This window comes from Xiphias gladius, chromosome 4 (genome assembly GCF_016859285.1).
Source record: "Xiphias gladius isolate SHS-SW01 ecotype Sanya breed wild chromosome 4, ASM1685928v1, whole genome shotgun sequence".
In the NCBI taxonomy this organism is placed as follows: domain Eukaryota; kingdom Metazoa; phylum Chordata; class Actinopteri; order Istiophoriformes; family Xiphiidae; genus Xiphias; species Xiphias gladius.
The window spans coordinates 15,772,980-15,793,736 of record NC_053403.1 but is presented as its reverse complement, the minus strand read 5'-3'; the positions used below and the strand labels follow the sequence as shown (position 1 = coordinate 15,793,736).

Below are 20,757 nucleotides of genomic sequence, written 5' to 3'. Positions count from 1 at the left end.
ATGCATGCATGCATGCACAAGCGAGCACACACATAAACACATAATGGTGCCCTTTGGACAGACAGAAGGTCAGACAGAGAGAGGGTGGAAAAACAGACAAGAAAGAATGAAATAATTAAATAATGCTCATTTCTTTTCAGTTAGTCAAGCCAGCCTCAGTCCGACACTGGTGTCCAGACAGTGAGAGTAGCATCACGCAGACAAGACTTGCAGACAGGGCAGTGAGCGTGGTGAAAGTGGAAGGAAAGAGGATGAAAGAGTGCATTTTTCTTCTTGTCCTGGGACAGCTGAAAACATCTGCGAAAACATGCACCACATACACGCACTCACAGTGTAGCTGCATTCTGAACGCCCAAAGAATGTAAGAATGTGCCCTTTCAGGGTTTCTGTGTCTGTGCCAATGTGCTTCCGAGCAAGGCAGTTACAGAGATCTGGAATATTAAACGGAAGGAAGGAGACTTTTATCCACACATTTCTGGGTGTCTGCTACACACTGTCGTGTGACACACTTTGATCCCTACAACACTGATCTGAGGCTTTTCCGAATGTGCATGGAGAAAATAAGAAAAATCATAAATACTTTCCTATTTTAAAGCTTGTTTCCTGAGCAATATAAATGAAAAGCTAAATGATTTTTAAATGTCTACATCACTATGTACAGGGTTTTCCCTTACATTAACACGCCGCAGCTAAGCATTTTTGCACATCGCCTAAACCAAGTCAACGGAAAAAACCATGCTGAGCATTCTCTACCTCTGTGGAGAGAAAGGATATCGTATTGGCCTTAATATAAGGAAATATTTTTTTCTGAAACTTAAGTTTTAAAAAGTGGTGGTTGTTTTATATTTCAGGACTAGAAAATTCATCATGTTCATTCATTACAACAGATGTTCTTTTTGAATGGAGAGAGTACGAGGGTAACTACGGTCTTTTACAGAGTGTTGCATTATGGGTTATTTGCAGCCTTATTATGCTGCTAGGCTAGTAAGTGTTTTCAGTCTGTCTATAGTGAGTCTTACAGAGTTAATCAGCCTTAAAAGTGTTTGGTTAGTCCAGTTTAACCTGCAGATGTTTCTGAAGGCTGGTGTAACATGATCTGCTGCGAAAGAGGTAATAAATCCATGACAAGTGAAAACGAGTTTTAAGCGTCTCCCAACGTCCTTACAGGAGAAATGAACCAGGGAGAAATTCTGTCAAATAGCCGAGAATTACAGCTTTCTCAGCTGATGAGATCAAAAAGACTGAATTCAGAAAAATATTAATTGTCAGAGAAAGTAATTATGTGAGAGGAATGAGGGTGATAGAGGAATCAACTCGCTACAGTAACTCAGTCAGCAGACTTGTGGAAAAGTGAGCATTCTACAGATGTCCAATCACTGCCCCCCCCAAAAAAAAAGGCACCACAATGTCAAAACCCCAATGAAAACTAGGGAAAATCCTGATGTACCTAATTGTTCTAACTGCAAGATTCAGAGGAAAGAAGTCATATAAAGTTAATCATGAATAGTTGTGAAACCGTATCATGATCATGTACGAGCTAGAACGATAAAGTGCTTGTCTGTATCTTGTTTTCTGTGAAAACATAAGGCAGTAAATGCACTGCTCTGTGCGTCAAATCCAAAGCAACTGTGCCAAATATTTGCATATACTACTTGACTCATGTCTGACCGAAACCTAATGAAATTCTATGACACAGTACTTAAACCATGTGACACTCAAATCCTGCTGAAACTAACACTAATGAAATTCTTATAAAGCATTAAGACCATGTGACACCAAGACTCTACTTTGAAACTTACTATTAAGTCTGGCCAAGGTTTTTATTCAAGCCACTACAACTAATAAAATATGTATTAAGTTATTACATCGGAATAAATCTGATGCTATCAGTTAATAAATAGGACAACTGGATGATGAAAGAATGGACAGGGAGTTAGAGTAGAAACTGGTGTATGTGTTTGGTATTGTGTGTGTTGGAGGCCAGAGGGCCAAAAGAGAAAAATTTAATCTCTGGAATGCATTGTGCATCTCTCCCTCTCGCGACCTAACCATGCCAGTGTGGAGGGAGGGATAGATGGATGTGTATGTGTGTGTGTGTGTGTGTGTTTGTATTTGTGTTTGTGTTTGTGTGTGTGCACTTTAGGACAATAGCAGTTAGTTGCAGTATCAGCGTTATCTGTTGCGAGACAAAGCAGCTACTGTTAAAACGACCGTAGACATTCACAGGCACGCTGATGGGCGTTGGCATACCATAGATTAGGAAGCGGGTTTACCATGGTAAAGATGCCAGTTAAAATGACCAGAACCAATGGGACAATCTAGACCTGAAATAAGCTCACGAATCTATACATGGGTCTATGAACCAGGCACATAACTGTTAACAGTTCCAGTCAACTTGCACCGTGGCTATTCTGGGCAGTTTCTCAATGAATGTGAGTGAGTGTGGGAATGTGAGGAGGGGTATGGATAAAAATGTGCACGCAACTTGGGAAACTCAAGTTTTTAAATCATAAGTTATGCTAATAATGAGAAAAACATGCATGTAAAAGAACCACTGGATAATAAGCAACAGTAAAGAGATGATTTGCATCAAATTATTAATTCTCTTCATCCAAAATTACTAACATCCAGTAAACAAAATACTATCAAATTCAAACGCTTCTATGTTTCTCACTTACCGTTTAGGGCACCTCAGAAGTTACAGATTCATTACAAGATAGATATTTTTAATTATCACTGATTTTCTCTGAAATACAGTCTCAATAAATTGTTACAACAGAGCCTGTGACACCAATGTGAGAGACGGGATGTTGTTAATATCTAATTTCTCAGCATGTATGTTTGAGTGTGTGTTGGGGGGTCTAGAGGACATGTTTCTTGGAGTAGCAGATGTATAACACTAATCTGTTGGGACCCCCATAATCTGCCAGGTTTCTGTATATGTGTGTGTGTGTGTCTGTGCGTGTGTGTGCGCGCGTTCTGGTCACCAGACAAGCCCCTGCAGCGTTCTCTGCTTTGCTCTGCATTTATCCCCTAAACCACGCCCAAACACAGTGAGCGGGTGCTTCTGCCGTAACTGCACTTTGAGTCAGAAAGTTAAAACACACACACACACACACACACACACACACACACACACACACACACACACACACACACACACACACACACACACACACACACACACACACACACACAAGATCTGATCCTATTAGCGATTACATCATTGACACAATGGTACTCATGTGCACCCTACTTGACTAGCAAAGGAATATAAGACGGACAATGGGTCAATCCTTTCTGCCAGTAGCTAGTTGAAACTTCCCTCTTATCAAAAGACAACTTGTTGATTTTCCCAGTGACATATATGTTGTATGTCAGCGTCTAATCAGTCTCTCATACACTGAAGCAGTCCCATTAAATGGAGAAATGCTGATAGTTACTAGGAATACTTTATCTTGCACCATGACACATTTGCAGGAACACATTAAAGTGGAAACCTTGAAACATTCTGTTCATTCATGTTTTATCACATTCTGCAATTTTGCACACACCGACCATGACTCATTGGATTGATTAGAACAGAACTAATCTCTAAGCACTTATTTTCTTTACCTAAACCGATGTAAAAGAAATGGGGGAGGGCTGCTTTTACAATTTGCAGCAGTGTGACAGAACACTGAAAAGGTGAGGGTGTCACCAAAATGCATTTACAAACAGAAAGAAAATAAACATATCTCAAGAATATAGTTCTAAAAAGGCTCAAAATGAACTCCAAGACCTTTTAAAGGACTAAACATAAATTCTATATTTGAAATAATTATTCCTTCTGCGTAGTGCATATCTGTTTCCAATGGCTTACCTCCACCTCACAGGTGAAGTCGGTCCCATCCAGTAGGGTCACATGACACACCACCAGTTTCATCTTGGTCTTTCTCACCAGACGAAAAGGAGACTGGAAAATGGAGGTCTGGCCTTCTCCTTCGCCCTGCTCTTCACCTTGTACCTCTCCTTCCGGCTCCTTCTTCTCCTCCTCCACTCTTTCTCCCTCTGTTGTCTCCTTGGTCAATTCAGGACTTTTCTCAGCACTCTCTTCCACCTTCTCTTCCTTGGCAGGCTGACGGAGTTTGCGAAGTGCGAGAAAAAAGGGGAAAATAATGTCAAACCACTGATGCTCAGAGGGTCTCCCAATGTGGCCGTTATGTAAAAACTTCCAATCTTCCTAAAAAAGTAATCAATTGTTCAGTAGTATGAAGGTAATCAACTAAAACCTGTTTGTCTGGGGTAAGTAAGAGGGAACACGGATTTCACTCTCCTTGTGTAATTCCCCCTGCCCCTAGTCTGAATTTGCTCTTAGAGACTACAGGCGTTTCTTTTGGCCTGATTACTGAAATGTTGATGTCACTGGGTGGGCCTGGGTGGCTTAATGTGATCACTGGATGGAACAGTTTATGTGTGTGCATGTGTATGAGGGAGAATGGCTTTGTGTGTGCGTGTGTTTCTCTCTCCCTTTCTCTCTTGGCTGAGCAGCAGTTTTAAACAGTCTACGTGTACTGCTGTGAATTGTCAGTGTACCTTTACACTGAAAATTGTGAAAAAAGGTATCCATATAACTATCTGCCTAACAACATCTCATCCCTGGGTTTCTTATTTAATGTAGAAATGAGTAACTTAATAAAGTCTGTGTCCACAACAATATGTGTCAGATTGACGTAGGAGGAAATTTGTTTAGGCAAAATACTTTTCACCAGCCATCTTCTGGCTGTTGGTGGTTTCACCTCTGTAACTACTAACTAACTTGACTAGTGACACATGCAATGCAATCCTCAATGTAGTATATCCAGCTGTTTTTTTTTTTTAAATGTAAATCCAACATTGCCAACGAATATGGCAAATTATGATCCCTTACAAAAAACAAGCAAAATGGTTACACAAATTCACAATAGAATTGGAATGGTCTTGCCGTTCGTTGTACGCTCATGCAGAATGACTTCTACGTTTCATGCCAAATGCCAATGACAAGATCAATAATGCAGCCGTGTTTGCCAAACTATTTCTTGGCCTGGAGCGGTAACTTCCTGTACCTGCAGGTTGCCTGGCCACCTCACAGTGATGACACAAGTCCAGACTGTGACAAGAAATAGTCCAGCACATAACCCCCCAAAAAACTGCTACTTGTATTTACAGTGTGGTTTTTGTACAGATTTAACAAGATATATGGTGTATATGGTGAGAGTGGTTTTGATCTTCTCATCAAACTCTCAGCAAGAGCGCAAACAAATGTATTTCCCAAAATGTTGAACTATTGCTTTAAGGGGTGGGTGTTTTTCTATTTATGCATTCAGTACTGTCCTCCAGGTAGTACTGTGTGCCTTTAGTTCAGAAGTTCCTAACCCCTGGGGCACAGACTGGTACCAGTCATCATAACATCTGCTACTGGGCCACAAAGAAAGCATGTAATTCAGTATAATCAACTTTCTTTTTTGGTTTTGTTGTTGCTCTTGCACTCTCTTGCTTTATCAACCCCTCTCTGTCATTTCTTATCTCCTATCAAGATTTATTTATGTGTTGGGAGGATAACCAGAGAGATATCAGCCTGAACCAATAATTGTATGATTTATCAACCTGCAAGCAGACTAATGGGAGATTTGCCCATTAGTCTACTAATCTGGACTACCTACCAGATTAGGTAGACACCTGTCTACCTAATCTGGTCAAACATTATCAGCTTGTGAACTGGTGGGCTGTGGGGAGCAGTTACAGATGACCAGTACCTCAGTGTCTGCGCTGGCGTTGGAATGAGATTCTGCTTCTTTTTCCCTCACTTGCTCCGACTTTACTGTCTCCTTTTCTTCCACTTCCTCTGCGTGGCCGTTCACCTCTGGGGCAGGCCCCTCCACTTCTTGTGTCACTGTGCTAATGGCTTCCTCTTTGGGTGGGACCTCCTTGGTTGGGGAAGTCTTCATGGGTCAAGAAAAACACAAAAACACAGACATTTAAAACCCAACCTATATATTTATTAATTTATTCCTAGTTATGATAGGAACATAATACATTTTCTGATAAATAATTTAAGCAGTGTTTTCTATTCAGCAATGACAATATAATAACAGTACCTGGCTTTGAGACTTCTGCTTCTTAAGCCATGTTGGCAGGTATCGCGATATTCCTTTTCCCTCTTTCCCCTCTTTCTCCTTCTCCTCTCCCTCCGCGTTTGCTACTTCCTGGGTTTCTTCTTTAGTCTTCTCTGATTGGTCCAGCTGAGCAGCTGACTCCTCTGCTTTCTCCTTCACCTCTGTCTCAGAGCCTGCCTCTGTCGTCATGGTGACAGGTCAACCTGCAGAGAGAGAGAAGAGAGCAATGGAGGAGTGATGGATTAGATTTTAAAAAGTATCACACAGAGTTTATTTAATTGGATAATCATCATTAAGGATACGCCAAACACCTGAAAATTATATTCTGTGATATTCATAACCTCAATAACAATTTGTTTTGGTTTTTGGTATATTTCAAGAGCTGGAAAAAAAGTGTGACTGCCCCATTTCTGATTTTGGCACCAACATTAATTTTTCACGGCATGTAACTTGGATTTTAGTCTGGAGTATCTTTTATAAATGAGCTACATGGTCCCTTTGAGTGCAATCAATGTTTTCTTCACAATAGGAGATGGACAGAATGGTAGACAAAGAAAATACATCTAGATATAAATAAATATATAGCTATTAGGGGTCGACTAATTATAAGCCTGGCCGATTATCAGATCCGATATGCAGAATTTTTATGATGATCGGACTTGTTATTTTTTTAATCCAATTGCTGATAAAATAAATTCATTCGAAAAAATAAATTCAAAATGCGCAACTCTGGCTCTGATTGAGCTGCCTCTCTCTGTCTGTCACTAATCTGTTGTCTCAAAGAATGCCCCCCCCTCACAGCACTCTCTGATTGGTTACACTGATGGCTACTGTGCCACAGACAGGCACAGAAGAATGCATTTGCAGACTTGAGCAGCTCCAGTGAGTGTCGGAGCTGTGTTTCAAAGGTAAGGCATCAGATATTGCAGAAGTTGCAATAAACATCACAATCTTATGATCTACATCTAATATGACACGCCTGCCCAGTTTCCCAGTTACACTGAAAATGCCCATACAATACACTTTGTTCCAGTGATATACAGTTAATTGTAATGAAATAATAGAGTTTATTTATGTAGCGATAGCTTTATCTTTGAGTAACATTGGTTACTTATTTTAGCGACCATATTGCAAACATAACATTACTCGCCCTTATGAGTTGATGTTCTTACATTTTATAGGTAGCCGATGGTCATTATAACGTAAGCCAATTTTGAGACTCGTAGAGCAAACTTCAATGCCATAGCATACGTCAACAACTTAATTTTGTTAATCCATAATTTAGCCAGATGACTCACAAAAAAATTGATCGGCTATAATGTTATTTTCTTGCAGGTCACTTAACAGTGCCAGTCATACTCACAAACCATGACAACTATTAATGTTAATGAACTGTGGCCTGAAGCTGTTGTTAGCGACTTTAGCTGTAATGGAACTACATCTAAGGCCTGTGTTAATCCATATAAGGACTGCATAGATAGTGTACAGTTGTCAGAGTTGAATAGTCGCTTCTGTTGCTATTGTGCATATTCAGCTATAGAATTCATTAGAAGTATCCTATTTTGAATGACAGACTCCCTGCTATCAAATGTTGTTAATATAGAACATTTAAATAACTGAAACCAACTTAGGGCTTTCCAAAGCTGTTTTGCTGTAATAAATAAAGCATAATTGTGTGTTAAACGTATGTCCACCTATGGCCCTACTTTTATCTCGCTCTCTGTATCTCTCTCTCTGTCTAATTGCAGATGGATGCACTAAAGAACAACACCAACACCAAGGAAGGGAGTCTTCGCTAAATACAGCTATTTTATATATTTATTTATATTTATTAATTTTTTATTAGTTTTTCAGTTAACTTTATAAGAAATGCTGCTGGGAGCTGCCTGCACTTTTGTTTTAAGATAATGTTGAAAAGTTCTCTTTTAATTAAACAGATGCTTAAAGGCATTTCAGTAAATTTTTGTGTTGGAGTTTGTGTTTTCCTAAATTTTGACACCAAGATTTTCATTTTTACTGCAAATGTATATCGGTTCCAAATATCAGTCATTATCATCAATATTATCTTTGATTACTGATAACTGAATCAGTACTGAAAAAAACACATCAATCGACCCCTAAAAGCTATTAGTTACCATAGTCATGTCATGAAACCAATAAAACACCAAAATTAAATATATTAGGCTTATATAAGTTAGCTGATTGTGGTCCTTTGTCTCACAGTTGTTAGCACATGAGCTCATAGCTGTTTTAAAGATTAGCTCTTGGGTTGGCGTGTCTCTTTTACCAAGTACACAAAAACAGAAGAGTTTGGGTTGTCATTATGTCACACAAAAAAACTTCTGGGTCAACAAGTCAACAGCTGGTTACAAGCAGTTGCACACATTCATGCACACACATAGACACACAGCAAATTACTCAATTCTTAATATCTGAATCATTGGTTTTACCCTGCAGCTGTGGTCAACACACACACACACACACACACACACACAAACACTTCAACCCAAATATCTTTGGCAGCGCTGTCCATGTACACCTAGTCAAAGCAACAGACATAGTTATTCAGCATGACACTAATTTGCTGATAACACTAGATGACCATGACAGTGGTCTCGAGGGCAAGTTGAGGTCAGGATGTGCAGTGTTACCCACTAAGGGTGTCTACATGCATACACAGCCTGTTTTGGTCTGGCGTGTGTGTGTGCCTGCCTGTGTGTGCGTGTACTTATGTAGCTATACATCGTGAGCACCAGTTTGAGTTTTAAACCACTAGAGTGAGGACATTTTGGCCAGTCCTCACTTTCTGACACACCTTTAATTGCCTGTTTGAGGGTTCAGACTTGGTTTTAGGGTTCAGGTAAGAATCAGGTTCATGTTAGGGTTAGGGTAAGGGATGGGGCTAGGCAATTACTGTTGATGGTTAAGGTTTGGGTAAGGGGCTAGGGAATGCATTATATCAATGAGTGTCCTCACAACTGTAGTTACTACAACTATAGCGACGTGTGTGTGTGTGTGTGTGTGTGTGTGTGTGTGTGTGTGTGTGTGTGTGTGTGTGTGTGTGTGTGTGTGTGTGTGTGTGTATACACAAGCAGCTTCAGGCTTAGGGTTAGGCATGATTCATACACTATTAAGTCATTGTCATCCACTGTCCTTTCAATTGTTCCGAATCTTTCTAATCCTGGTTTTCTCCATCACCCACACTATGTCTCTCTGGCCTTCTCTCTCTGATTCTATTATTCATTACATCGTCTGCATTTTACTTTCTGACCATCTTACAAATTCTCTGACTTTCTCTTTTCTGCCCTGCCACCTTCAATAAGAGAGGACACCCACACGCACGCAAGCACGCACACACACACACACACACACACACACACACACACACACACACACACACACACACACACACACACCAGTGGTGTGTAGGGAGGGGGCGGGGATAAAAATAGAACAGGTCTCCTTACGCATGATAGGCTAATGAGGTAGGGAAGGGAGGAGGAGAGAGCTGGAGAGGTGTGTGTGTGTGTGTGTGTGTGTGTGTGTGTGTGTGTGTGTGTGTGTGTGTGCAAATGTCAGGGAGGCAAAACATGCACTTGTGTAGATAAGGAGAACAAAGGACAAATACTACTGGTTTATCTCTCAAAGAGGGAGTCCTATGACATTACAACACAAATATAAAATGATAAAGCTGATTTTTTCTTTCTGTCAAAGTCCATGAAAAGATCAAAACCACCAATGTATTGTGTCCTTGTCTTAATACATTCTGACTTGTGGTTTGTAGTACAAGTGGAAGATTGCTATCTAAACTGGGAACCAAATTTCTTGTTACAACATGGGGGGAAAGCTATTTAGATACCGTGGCATGCTCAGTGTCATTTGACAGAGCTGTTAGAGCTGAAGCAAGGTATAGTTAATCAACATATATGTACAGTCAGTCTGTGGTGAATTAATCCATGCTGAACCACATTGGCACTGACCAAAGTTTAGCAGTTTATCAAGCAGGCAAGATGACATTGTTACACAGGGTTTTAAATTTGGGTCTAGATAAATTTTAAATCAATATATTTTGGTCCCCGTGTATGAGGTCATGGAATCCATGGCCTCATACACAAAGAAGAAACAGGGCATGCCTCATTCCAATGTCTTCTTCCATTTCCCAAGCCTGAAGTAGAGTCATCTAAACCGGTCTGTTACTACCTAACAACTGCAGTTCCCACTCCTCTCAGACACTGTGTTTCTCAATAGCTAGCGGTGTATGCATGTGTGTGTGTGTGTGTGTGTGTGTGTGTGTGTGTGCGTGTGTGTGTTGGCATCAGAGGGCAGCTTTTTGCAAGATGTTCGTCACGGCCACTTAGGCCTACTTTAAACTGGCCCCCTCTCTCTACAACTGTTTAACACCACGAACCTTGTTCTATCTCTCTCACAACTTTCTAACTCTCCCTCTCCTCATCTCTTTCTTTCTCTCTCTCTCTCTCTCTCTCTCTCGCCATATATTTCTAGCTCTCTCTTCTACTCTCCAACCCATGTTGCCTCTTTTGCTTTTTCACTAAATCTCTGCACTCATCTGTCTTCGCTCTCAATCTCTTTCTTCCGGGCCCCCTTTCAATCCCCTCCAATCGCCCACACACATTATCTCTCCCTGAAGCCCCTCCTCTTTCCCTCTTCTTCCCACAGTCCATATAAACAATAGAGTTGCATTATTACAGCTTCTCTTCATATATACACACACACACACATCGGCACACACTGACTGGATTATGACAGGAAAACCATCTACATAGCATCTATATATAAGTCGGTGTTAGGAAACTGGCAGTAATCACAGTGAAGTATTCCTGTATGTGACTTAGCTAGGACTGTGACGGCAGTTTCATATAAATGGGGTCAAATGTGGGTTAAACGTATTTTTAGAAGACATGCGTCACCTCCTGTATGGAAAGGGTTAAACTATCATCAGATGTGTTTTCTTGCTCCATCAAGAAAGTATTTCCTCACACAAGCTTTGTCTAGATGCAAGTGCTTTATATTTTATGCAACTATTCGCAGTGAATTAATAGCGCTCAAGCAACCCAGTTGTCCAAACAGGCAAGAGAGAAAAGCCTGCAGATTCATGATAAACACAAACTAAGACACACGGTTAGATTGCTGGTTGAATTAGATGAGATGTTTGTGTGCAGACATGAGAGAGATGTTTTTCTTACTCAACTCCACCAATCTTTCCCTCGATCTGTTTTCCCTCTAATGCTCACTTAGCATATCTCAACTTATTTCCTTATCTTATCATTATCCATAAAATTACACATTTGCTTGCTACTTGCCACGAAAGGCAGCTTTATCAGTATCTATTGTAGCTCTAGTTGCTATTTTAATCTTATTATCTCCTCGAGTCAACTCATCCGTTTAATTTAGCCTGCTTTCAGTGAATGGATGTTGCACATGACCGTTCAAGAGGTAGATAAGTAAGTAAAGATAAAAAATTAACCTTTTACAGTGCTTAATGTCACTGATTAAACCTTTAAAGCTTTACTGCAGTAACTTTTACTGCTGAACTCCACAAGACAGCACAGTCATCCTTTTTTCAATTCATCCTTTATTTCCAATAGCATTATTACATGTTACACCTGCCCTTTTTGTGTTTAAAATGAATGATTAAATGAATGGTTAAATGAGCTGATGAACGGATGGACACAACTAATGCCCTTACCGATCGTTGTGTCTGTTGCTCTCTCTTCCCCTGCAACTCCTTCCTTTTGCCACTTCCCTTTACTTCTTCTAACCTCCTGTTTTCTTTCTGTTTGTAGTCACTTTCTTTTTGCTCTTTAATCTTTCTCAGATTCTCTTTACTTCTGCCTAACTGCTTCTGTTGGTTTTCCTTTCCTTCACTTTTGCTTCCCGCCTCTTAGTAAATGCCTGTCCTACAAACTGTCATTGCCATTTTCTCTCCTCCTCCATCCTTTCCTGTCTCCCTCAGAGCTCTGCTTCCCCCAGGACGATCACTCACAAAAACGAGGGCAGAAAAAGAGAGAGAACAGAGAGGGGTGGGGGGTCGTGAAGACGGTGAAGAAGTTTGTGTGAGAGAGAAGAGCGAGGCGAGAGAGATAGAGAGGTGGAAAATGGATGGATGAAGGAGAAAGGAGAGCGATAGAGACCCCACCTACTGTGCATGCATATGTGCCAGATTACTGATGGACACATAGCATGGGACTAGAAAATACACTTCCTCAGCTGTTCTTTTCATGTACATTCATTCTTCCTTAAAATCTAAGGGGAAGCTAGTATGGGAATCGCTCCTCTTTCAACTTCTTGCTTTCAATCCATCCACAATCTTTTGCTTTATTTCTCCAGAATATTCCTCAAAAACAGTTCCTTCTCCTCCAACTTTTTTGAAACATCACTACTGACTGAAATACAAGTCTTGTTTTCTCCTCAGAAAATCTCCATAACACCAAGCCATTACTTCATTACTACATGTTCTTGGCCTGCAAAACTTTGAAACTCCATTTTACATCCTACAAGAAAGGAAAAATAAATAAGTAGTTACACAGAATACATCTTGGACAATGACACCAGGAAAATACTACCAATTTTTTTTATTTTGGCAAAAACTCCCTGTGGGCGAATAAATTCTGATAGTTATGTACACTTTTTAGATTCCCCAAATGAGACCATATCCTCATTTCCACATGGAGAGTGTTGCTGTTTTTACCTGTAACACTGTCACAAACACCATATGGCAGTTGCATGAGTCAAGCAAACACACACAAACAGCTCGTCCACTTACAACTTTATTGCTGTCTGACTGGGCTTTAGGGGTTGTCATCATAGCAACAACGACTTCATGACCTGGCCTGTGGCCAAGTGATAAAATTTTACGACAGACAAAGGACTGAGTCATAAAAGAGAAAGACCTAACTTGCTGGCTTTAATGTTTTCACATTTGTGTTTGTGTTTATGTTCTACATGATAAAGCAGATATGACAACTTTCAGTAATATAAAAAAATATGTACATACCCATCGATCTTACTCTATGGGGCAGAGTTGGGGTAGAGAGGGGGAGGACTGGTTTCCATGGCAATGGCATTCATGGACTACAACAATAAATCCCAATGGACACGAGAGACTACCACAGCAAAAATACAGATTAGTGGAACAAGGTTAGAAGTGACAATAGAAATTATGACCGTGCCTAAACCCATTTCAAACCACTTCAGATTTAGAGCAGATATTACACAGTGCACCTAAAGGAACTGTGACAGCTATTTTTCACTTTCTCCACTCATGACTGATACATCACACCCAACCGTAAAGGGTGCTTGGTTTACAACAGATCTACTGTGTCTATCTCTGTGTGTGTCTAAGTAAAAATTCTACTGCTTCAATATCAATTTCAGTCAACCCAGAAACTTTAAGCTGCAGCTAGTTGCAGTCATCTTGACAATTTAACATGCCATTTGTGCACTTGATTCCTCAATTCAGAGAGGGGGACAACTATAATCACTGCATCACTCGAACCCACTTCAAAAGTACTAGAGGGGCCAATTGATAAACTTTTCACAATTCAAGTGGGCAGAGAACAGCAGAAACATCCTTTCTATCTGATTGTCTTGGCTGCAATTCCAAACTACGAAACAACCATTCATTAGAGCAACACCAAACCAAATTGAATCGTTTGATAAAATGTAAGATGGTCTGGATCCAGACTAACCAGCATGCGTGCAAAAGTAGTAACATTATGGTTATGACGTAATAACACTATTAGGTCACAAAATTATAAATCTTACTCAGTGTGTGCACGTGTGCATGGGTGGTGTGCAGTGTGGACCCAGTGTATTAGCTCACAAAACCAGCTGGTTTGTATGTCATTTCACACACATTCTCACACAATATCATGTACACTGAAGACACTCTGTAATGATATATCTCAATCCCTCCAAACACACACACACACACACACACACACACACACACACACACACACACACACACACACACACACACACACACACACACACACACACACACACACACACACACACAGTATGAGTATAGCTTTAATTTCAATTTAGCAAAGTAACGCTGAATAAATATGGGTGTACTACTGCAGTTAAAATGCCCACAGTCTCAGGACTGATCATAATATTGGCCAGTACAAAGTTCATTAGATTTGTTTCTTAATTAAGCTACACATTGCAAACTTTAGGACATTTACCCACAGACAATTTAAACCTTACACAAATGAGACAGAATGTAAAACACAGCTGAATGGAATTTCTTTCCTTCTAATTTTGATGTGATGGTGGTGCTAAATAAACTGTTAAGGAATCACCAAAGTTATTACAATTCATCTTGAGGGGGGCATGAAAGTGTGTCCAACAATTCAAGGCAATCCAGCCAAAAGATGATCAGAATTTTCACACAAAAAACCCAAATTTCAACCCCATGGTGGTGCTAGAAGAAATGTCAGGACATCACAAAAAGTCAGTGGGATGAATCATCTGGAGACCTTAAATGTCTGTAAAAAAGATTCATGGAAATCCATTACATGGTTGCTGAAATTTTTCAATCTGGACCAAATTGATAGACCGACCAACCAACCAATAGACCAGAAGACCAACATTGCCATCCCTAGATCCACACAAATAACGTGACTTTAAATACAACATATATATAACAATATTCTGAGTTGTGCTTGCCACAAGAGGATCCCATTCACTGATAACTGTACTAAATGTCAATTATAGTTTTAACCAACAACACAAGAACCTCAGAGATGTGGTTTACCTGTAAAACGTTTTGAATCGTATGCATAACTACCACTTTATCCCCAAAGCTGCAATGCTTGTTGTCAGTGTGGATATCATTCAATCGCTGTTTGTCTGTGTCACTCTATGTTTCACATGCTCATAATGCTGTGTGTTAAGAAACAGTTGCAGTTGTTCAGTTGAGCTAGATAAGTTGTTCTCTGACAGCTGGTGTACACAGTTTGCAATGGGTTCCAATAAACAAGGCATTAAAAATCGATTGGCCTTCATACAGCTGAGACTAATGAATTAAAAACCCAATCCTGCAGATCGCACTGGGAAATCGCAAATGTTAAAAACTGATGCAAGGAGCTAACAGCTTTATAAACTATTCCACATCAGTCCAACAGCTGACAGTTACTGAGCCCATGTTTTGAAATAACCACACACATACACAGACTGCGGAATCCTAATCTGTGCTGTTCTCTTGTACGATCTGTTCATCTGTCACGCAATGAGACATCCATACACAGAGATATACCAAACAGATATGCGCACACAGAAGTACACACACACAAACAAATTCTAAAACATACGTAAAGATATACTCAGAATTACTGTTAAGCACACCAGCTATGGGTTTGTTTTTTCCCCAATCACAAAGACATACACATGTTAAAACACACACACACACACACACACACACACACACACACACACACACACACACACACACACACACACACACACACACACACACACACACACACACATAGTTGTAGTTACTATAGTTGTAAGGACATTCATTGACATAATGCATTCCCTAGCCCTTTACCCCAACCTTAACCATCACAATTAAATGCCTAACCTCTACCCTTACCCCAACCCTAACCTGAACCTGATTCTAAACTGAACCCTACAACCAAGTCTGAACCCTCAAATAGCCCTTTGAAGTTGTGAGGACGGGCTAAAATACAAAATGTCCTGATAAAGATGCTTTCAAACCAAAATTCATCTACACAACCATAGAGAGATATGTATGTGCATGCGCACACAAACACACATACACACACAGACGGCTGGTGTGAAAATTCTGAACATGCCTGTCCCTTACACTGCACTCTGACCCTCAAACTGAGGATTACACTAAGGATAATCCCTGTGTATGTTGGTGTGTCTGTCTGCCTGTCTATCCATTCATCCCTTCATCTTTCTCTCTGTCTCTGCCTCTACTCCCATCTACACCTGACATCAACCTTTCACAGCCCTGAAAAACAACACAAACGCATCCTAGTGTCTCTTTGCTGCCTTCAGGTTGAGCTTAGCAAATGAAAGGTCAGTTTATAAGTGATGCTTAAATGACCAACACTCTGTCATTACTTGTGTCACTATGTTATTACTTTCAGCTCAGAAGTTACAGTGTCTGTTTTACACATTAGGACCCTCCATTCAATTCTATGCACCTCCGCTGACAATATTCCACTCATTATTCTCTCTTTTTTTTCTTTTCATCTTTCCCTTTAATTTCAGTTTGCTTTATTGACAAAGCATGTGAAATAAACACATCAGGGTTATGATGATCTTCCTTTATTATCAAACACTGAAAATAAACAATGCTGAATACAACACTAAAAGAAAAGAATCATATTGGCAGTCAAAATTTAATGAAATAAAAATACTGTAAATTTAATGTATCCTACCTTCTAATGTTAAGTCTCTATCTCTCACTTTCTCTCTCTCTCTCTCTCTCTCTCTCTCTCCCTATGTGCATGTGTGTGAGAATAATGGGTCAGCTCATAACTACTATTGTTAACTGCTAAACTCCCCTATTCAGCGATTAAAGCAGTCAGGCGCAAGTGCCCTGTCTGTGTGAACGTGTGAGTGTGTGCGAGACAGAGTGAAAGTATGGGTGGGTCACACGAGTGCATATGCGGAGAGGAGATACAGTTTACCGTGTGTGTGTGAGAGGGAGTGAAAAAGACAGGAAAAGAGGAGAGGGAGAAAGCAGGCATTAGCTGGGAGGCAGAAAAAAGTGTGTGAGTGAAAAGACAAGAAAGGCAGCAAAATACATGGTGAAACTGCACCACCCAATGTAGTCTCTCTCGAGTAGCAGTGGGTGTGGTGTTACTATGGCAACATACATCCCATAGAGGGTGGTAGCAACAGGTGCTTTGGCAAAACAAATGACTTCATGGGCATTACAGCTAATTATTAATGCTGCCTTGTGCGGCAACTCGATGCAGATGGAATGAAAAACATGTACTTCTCTCGCACAGCTGAAAGTAGTGGATCGTCAAGTATTGATTAGAACAGACTAAGACCTTTGCAGTCCGTTAGCAAAATGCCAAAACACGATTTTTCTCAATCATGACAGTAGATTCAATACCACAGTCATTGAAAATGATTTCTCTCAATCTATTCTTATAACACTAATTACAAAATGCAGGGCGATTTGGGGTCCTCTTGACTGATGCATAGACTCATGACAGCCCTAGTTGCATCCCTGATCATGATTGGTCAGTCGCACTTGCGATGCAAATTGTGAAAATGTAAAGCACTCTAGCACATCACCAACTCACAGCCGTCTTCCATTATTTTCTAACTACTAACCTTAACCCCTAACTCTAAAATTAGCCATTTCCCCTGTGAACACCATAAGATGTCCTCATTTTTAGAAAATCATCCTGTTTTCTCAATTACTATGAGGACATGTTGCCTCTTAAATTCAAACTCACACATCATTATGTGGAAAATGTTGCAATAACCTGCTCCTCTCGGGCAGATTAATGACATGACCAGACAGATTACTTAGGCGCCTAGTATCAGTTAATCCCAGACCAGTGACCTCTGACCTCAAACCAGGAAACAGGAAGTGTGGCAATGGGGCCCTTTCAAACCCTCCTCCCATTTCCCCTGGTTAATCTCCCGTCCCTGCATCTTTATCTTCAATTGTCATTTTTAGCCACACGTCTCAGTGTCTGTGTCTCTCTCATTAGAAACCTGTCAACATTAAAAACAGGAAATGACTGAGTTAAAAACATCTGTACAGTCATGCTCTTCTGTCTCATTCTGAACAGTTTTGTTCTCTGACTGATCATAAGAAAAACTTTTCCCATGTGTGAGTGTTTCTCACACTTGGGTTAAATGTTGGCGGGCCAACCAAGTACACAGAGAGAGACTGGCGTCCTCCGCCTGCTGACCTTTGATTGATTAACTTCTGTCGCTTAATAGATTTTCTTATAAAGTGTTTCTTTATTCAGTATTTTTATGAAAGGCTAGAATATGATCCTGAAGTTCTCTGTCCACGCTATGGGAAGAAGATGAAAAAACTCTTACCATTAGGCTTTAGCTTCAACTTTCAGACACAGCACGTGCTTCCAGGTCCATTACCAGCTAACTAGCTAACTTTGTTAGCATTAGCATACCTGTTAAAATACTTCTGATACATTTTTTCAAGAGTTGTACAGTGATGCTGCAACAGTACACAGTATATGGATGATTAATATTACATGCACTGGCAGGTGTAGTTTTATTAAGAAACTAACTAAAAAAAAACCTGGTGCTCTGTGTGTTTAGCCCCTAGTGTTTTCAGTTAAGATAGCTAACCACACAGTCCTCTTAACTGCCCAATTGACATTAAACACACAGACATTGTGAACCAATCCTTAGCCTGGACATGCATGGACCCGCCCACCTCATTATCATATAAGGAAAATAGAAAATATGGCGAGGAAAACTGGAAATGTGGTGAGGAAAAGGGGAAATGTTACCTAGGGAAAACTGGGACTAGATAAAAATTACATGTGTGTCTAAACCAAAATATTAGGAAAATTAAGGACATAAAAATTAAAATGAGCTAATGAAAGATAAACAGAAGAGTAAAACGAATTTAATTTTGATTCATTTCATCAAATGACTGGTAGTAAGGGAAAATAAATAAAATCTAACATATTTCTTTCTATACTCCATTTTAATTATCCAACTATTAGTATTATTTACAAGTGTATTCAGCAACATTTTTGACCTGTCTGATAACCCTTTAATACATTTTATCAGTTTTGAAGCTCCATCTTACTGAGCCTGCTCAGTATATTTTTGACTTGTGGGAAAGACGGTCTATTGACCGTACTTTCAGGTTGTATGAATCTACCCGTCACACACACACATACACACAGAGTTCACCGGGTTCTTTATACACTTTCCAAATGTTTTACAAACTTCAGAGCCTCTCAAAAGCGACTAATGAGAGCAAGCTAGCAAGTCTACACTCCCTCTCAACCTTCTTGCCCCAGACACTCCTCTCGTTTCCTTTTCCTCACTCTCCCGTTTGAGTCCTCTCTTCTCTTATTCACGTGCCATTACGACTTTTTTGACAGACTGATGAACAAATTAATGAATAGTCAAGACATGATGAATGAATTAAATGAATGAATTGTTAGAAGAATGAATTGTTAAATGAATGAATGAATGGATGAATCTATCAATCACGCAATGAAAGAATGAATGGACATAAATAAAGGACTAATAAAAAAAGAAAATAATCAGCCTTTGTTGATTATTTAACCATAATCACAACACCGTTTCTCCAAAATACCTTATGGAAAAAAAACCAATCCCTTTCATCCTACTTTATTAATGATATCAGTTTTAATTTAATTTATTAATGTTTCTGATATTGAAGGTTTTTAGAATCAGGAATGATATGAACAAAAGAAAAACGAAACTGCAAGACTGACAAACATAATAAATAATTATTTTTCATCTTAAAATCTAGCTGGAAATATAGCCAAATAAACTTGCAAGTTTTATAGTTTAAAAAAAATAACAGATTACACCTTTAAAAAGGCAACATCAGTATCCTTTCATTATCAGTTTTGCTGCAGATATTTGATTCAATTAATTAAAATTTTCATTCAAAATTACATCTAGGGTACATAATTGTTTCTTTATTTATTTGTATTTTTGGGGTGATTTTTGCTGTTGTCTTATGTTCTTGGTCAAACAGATTTAAACCAAAATATTATCAATTCTTCTGCTGATATAAACCTGCGTGCCAACATTTCCTCGTGTTGCTCCCTGAGATGCAGGCTTTAAAAGATGAAGGCTCTGCCCTGTCCTGCCATGCTCTGTTCAGCCTCTCTCTGTGAGAATGTGACCCTATGCTGATTAATCTGTTTTTAACTATGTTTGGCCCCCTGCCAAAGCCACAGGCCCAGGCTCTATCCCTCCGTTTTTTATTCTATCGTTTCTTTCAGAGCTGGACACTTGCTGGGGAAAGCAGTTTACCATCTCTGATGTAAAATGTTACCCTTCAATTCAAGCATTTTCTCGTCACCTCTAACAGACCCTCTCATTTAACAAAAATATTTATATTCATCTCCACAATTTAAATATACTTTCAAACTCTATTCTATTTAACACTGTTAAGCTTATTGGTTCAACACAATAAAGATAACACTGTATTCTTACGAATGACCATTACAATAACTTTTTTTTTTTAACCATTCTGTACTCATTTACATTTTTTGGCATTTAGCTGACCTTCTCCTCCTCCGTCACATTCATACTCAACATCTCTATCCCTCTTTCACTCTCTTCCCCTCCTTCCCCCCACTGTCTCTGTAGCGGTAATAAGCTGAGCACTGCATTACAGTTTCCATTCATTCATGCCTCTCTGATCTTCTCTGTGTGAATCCGACTCCTGCAGTGCCCACTGGCCAAGCTGCCCTGAAAGCTAGAGGCTAATACTCACCGGTCAGGGCTGACTGCTATACTGTAGAATATGTCCACCTTAGCAATTGTTGTGACTGTCCCACTTTCACTACAAAGAAGGAGATGAAAGCCTTGACGTGCGCTTTGTGGTTATAGTAGCAAACCA

General features: G+C 39.7%; 1 protein-coding gene across 11 annotated transcripts in view; it reads right to left on the bottom strand.

The window, feature by feature from the left end:
- The window catches only part of epb41l2 (erythrocyte membrane protein band 4.1 like 2), a 55,877-nt gene that overhangs the window by 30,994 nt on the left and 4,126 nt on the right, over window positions 1-20,757 (bottom strand). For 10 of the 11 annotated variants that reach the window (XM_040125979.1, XM_040125987.1, XM_040125985.1 and 7 more), the window contains exons 2-4: window positions 6,117-6,337; window positions 5,775-5,960; window positions 3,863-4,117 (exon numbers count right to left, since the gene is read on the bottom strand). In XM_040125979.1, the coding sequence (XP_039981913.1) occupies window positions 3,863-4,117; window positions 5,775-5,960; window positions 6,117-6,323 (648 nt within the window). In that variant the 5' untranslated portion in view covers window positions 6,324-6,337. Of the gene's footprint in view, window positions 1-3,862; window positions 4,118-5,774; window positions 5,961-6,116; window positions 6,338-11,841; window positions 11,907-20,757 lie in introns of those variants that run through there. The other variant, XM_040125983.1, reaches the window with a different exon arrangement.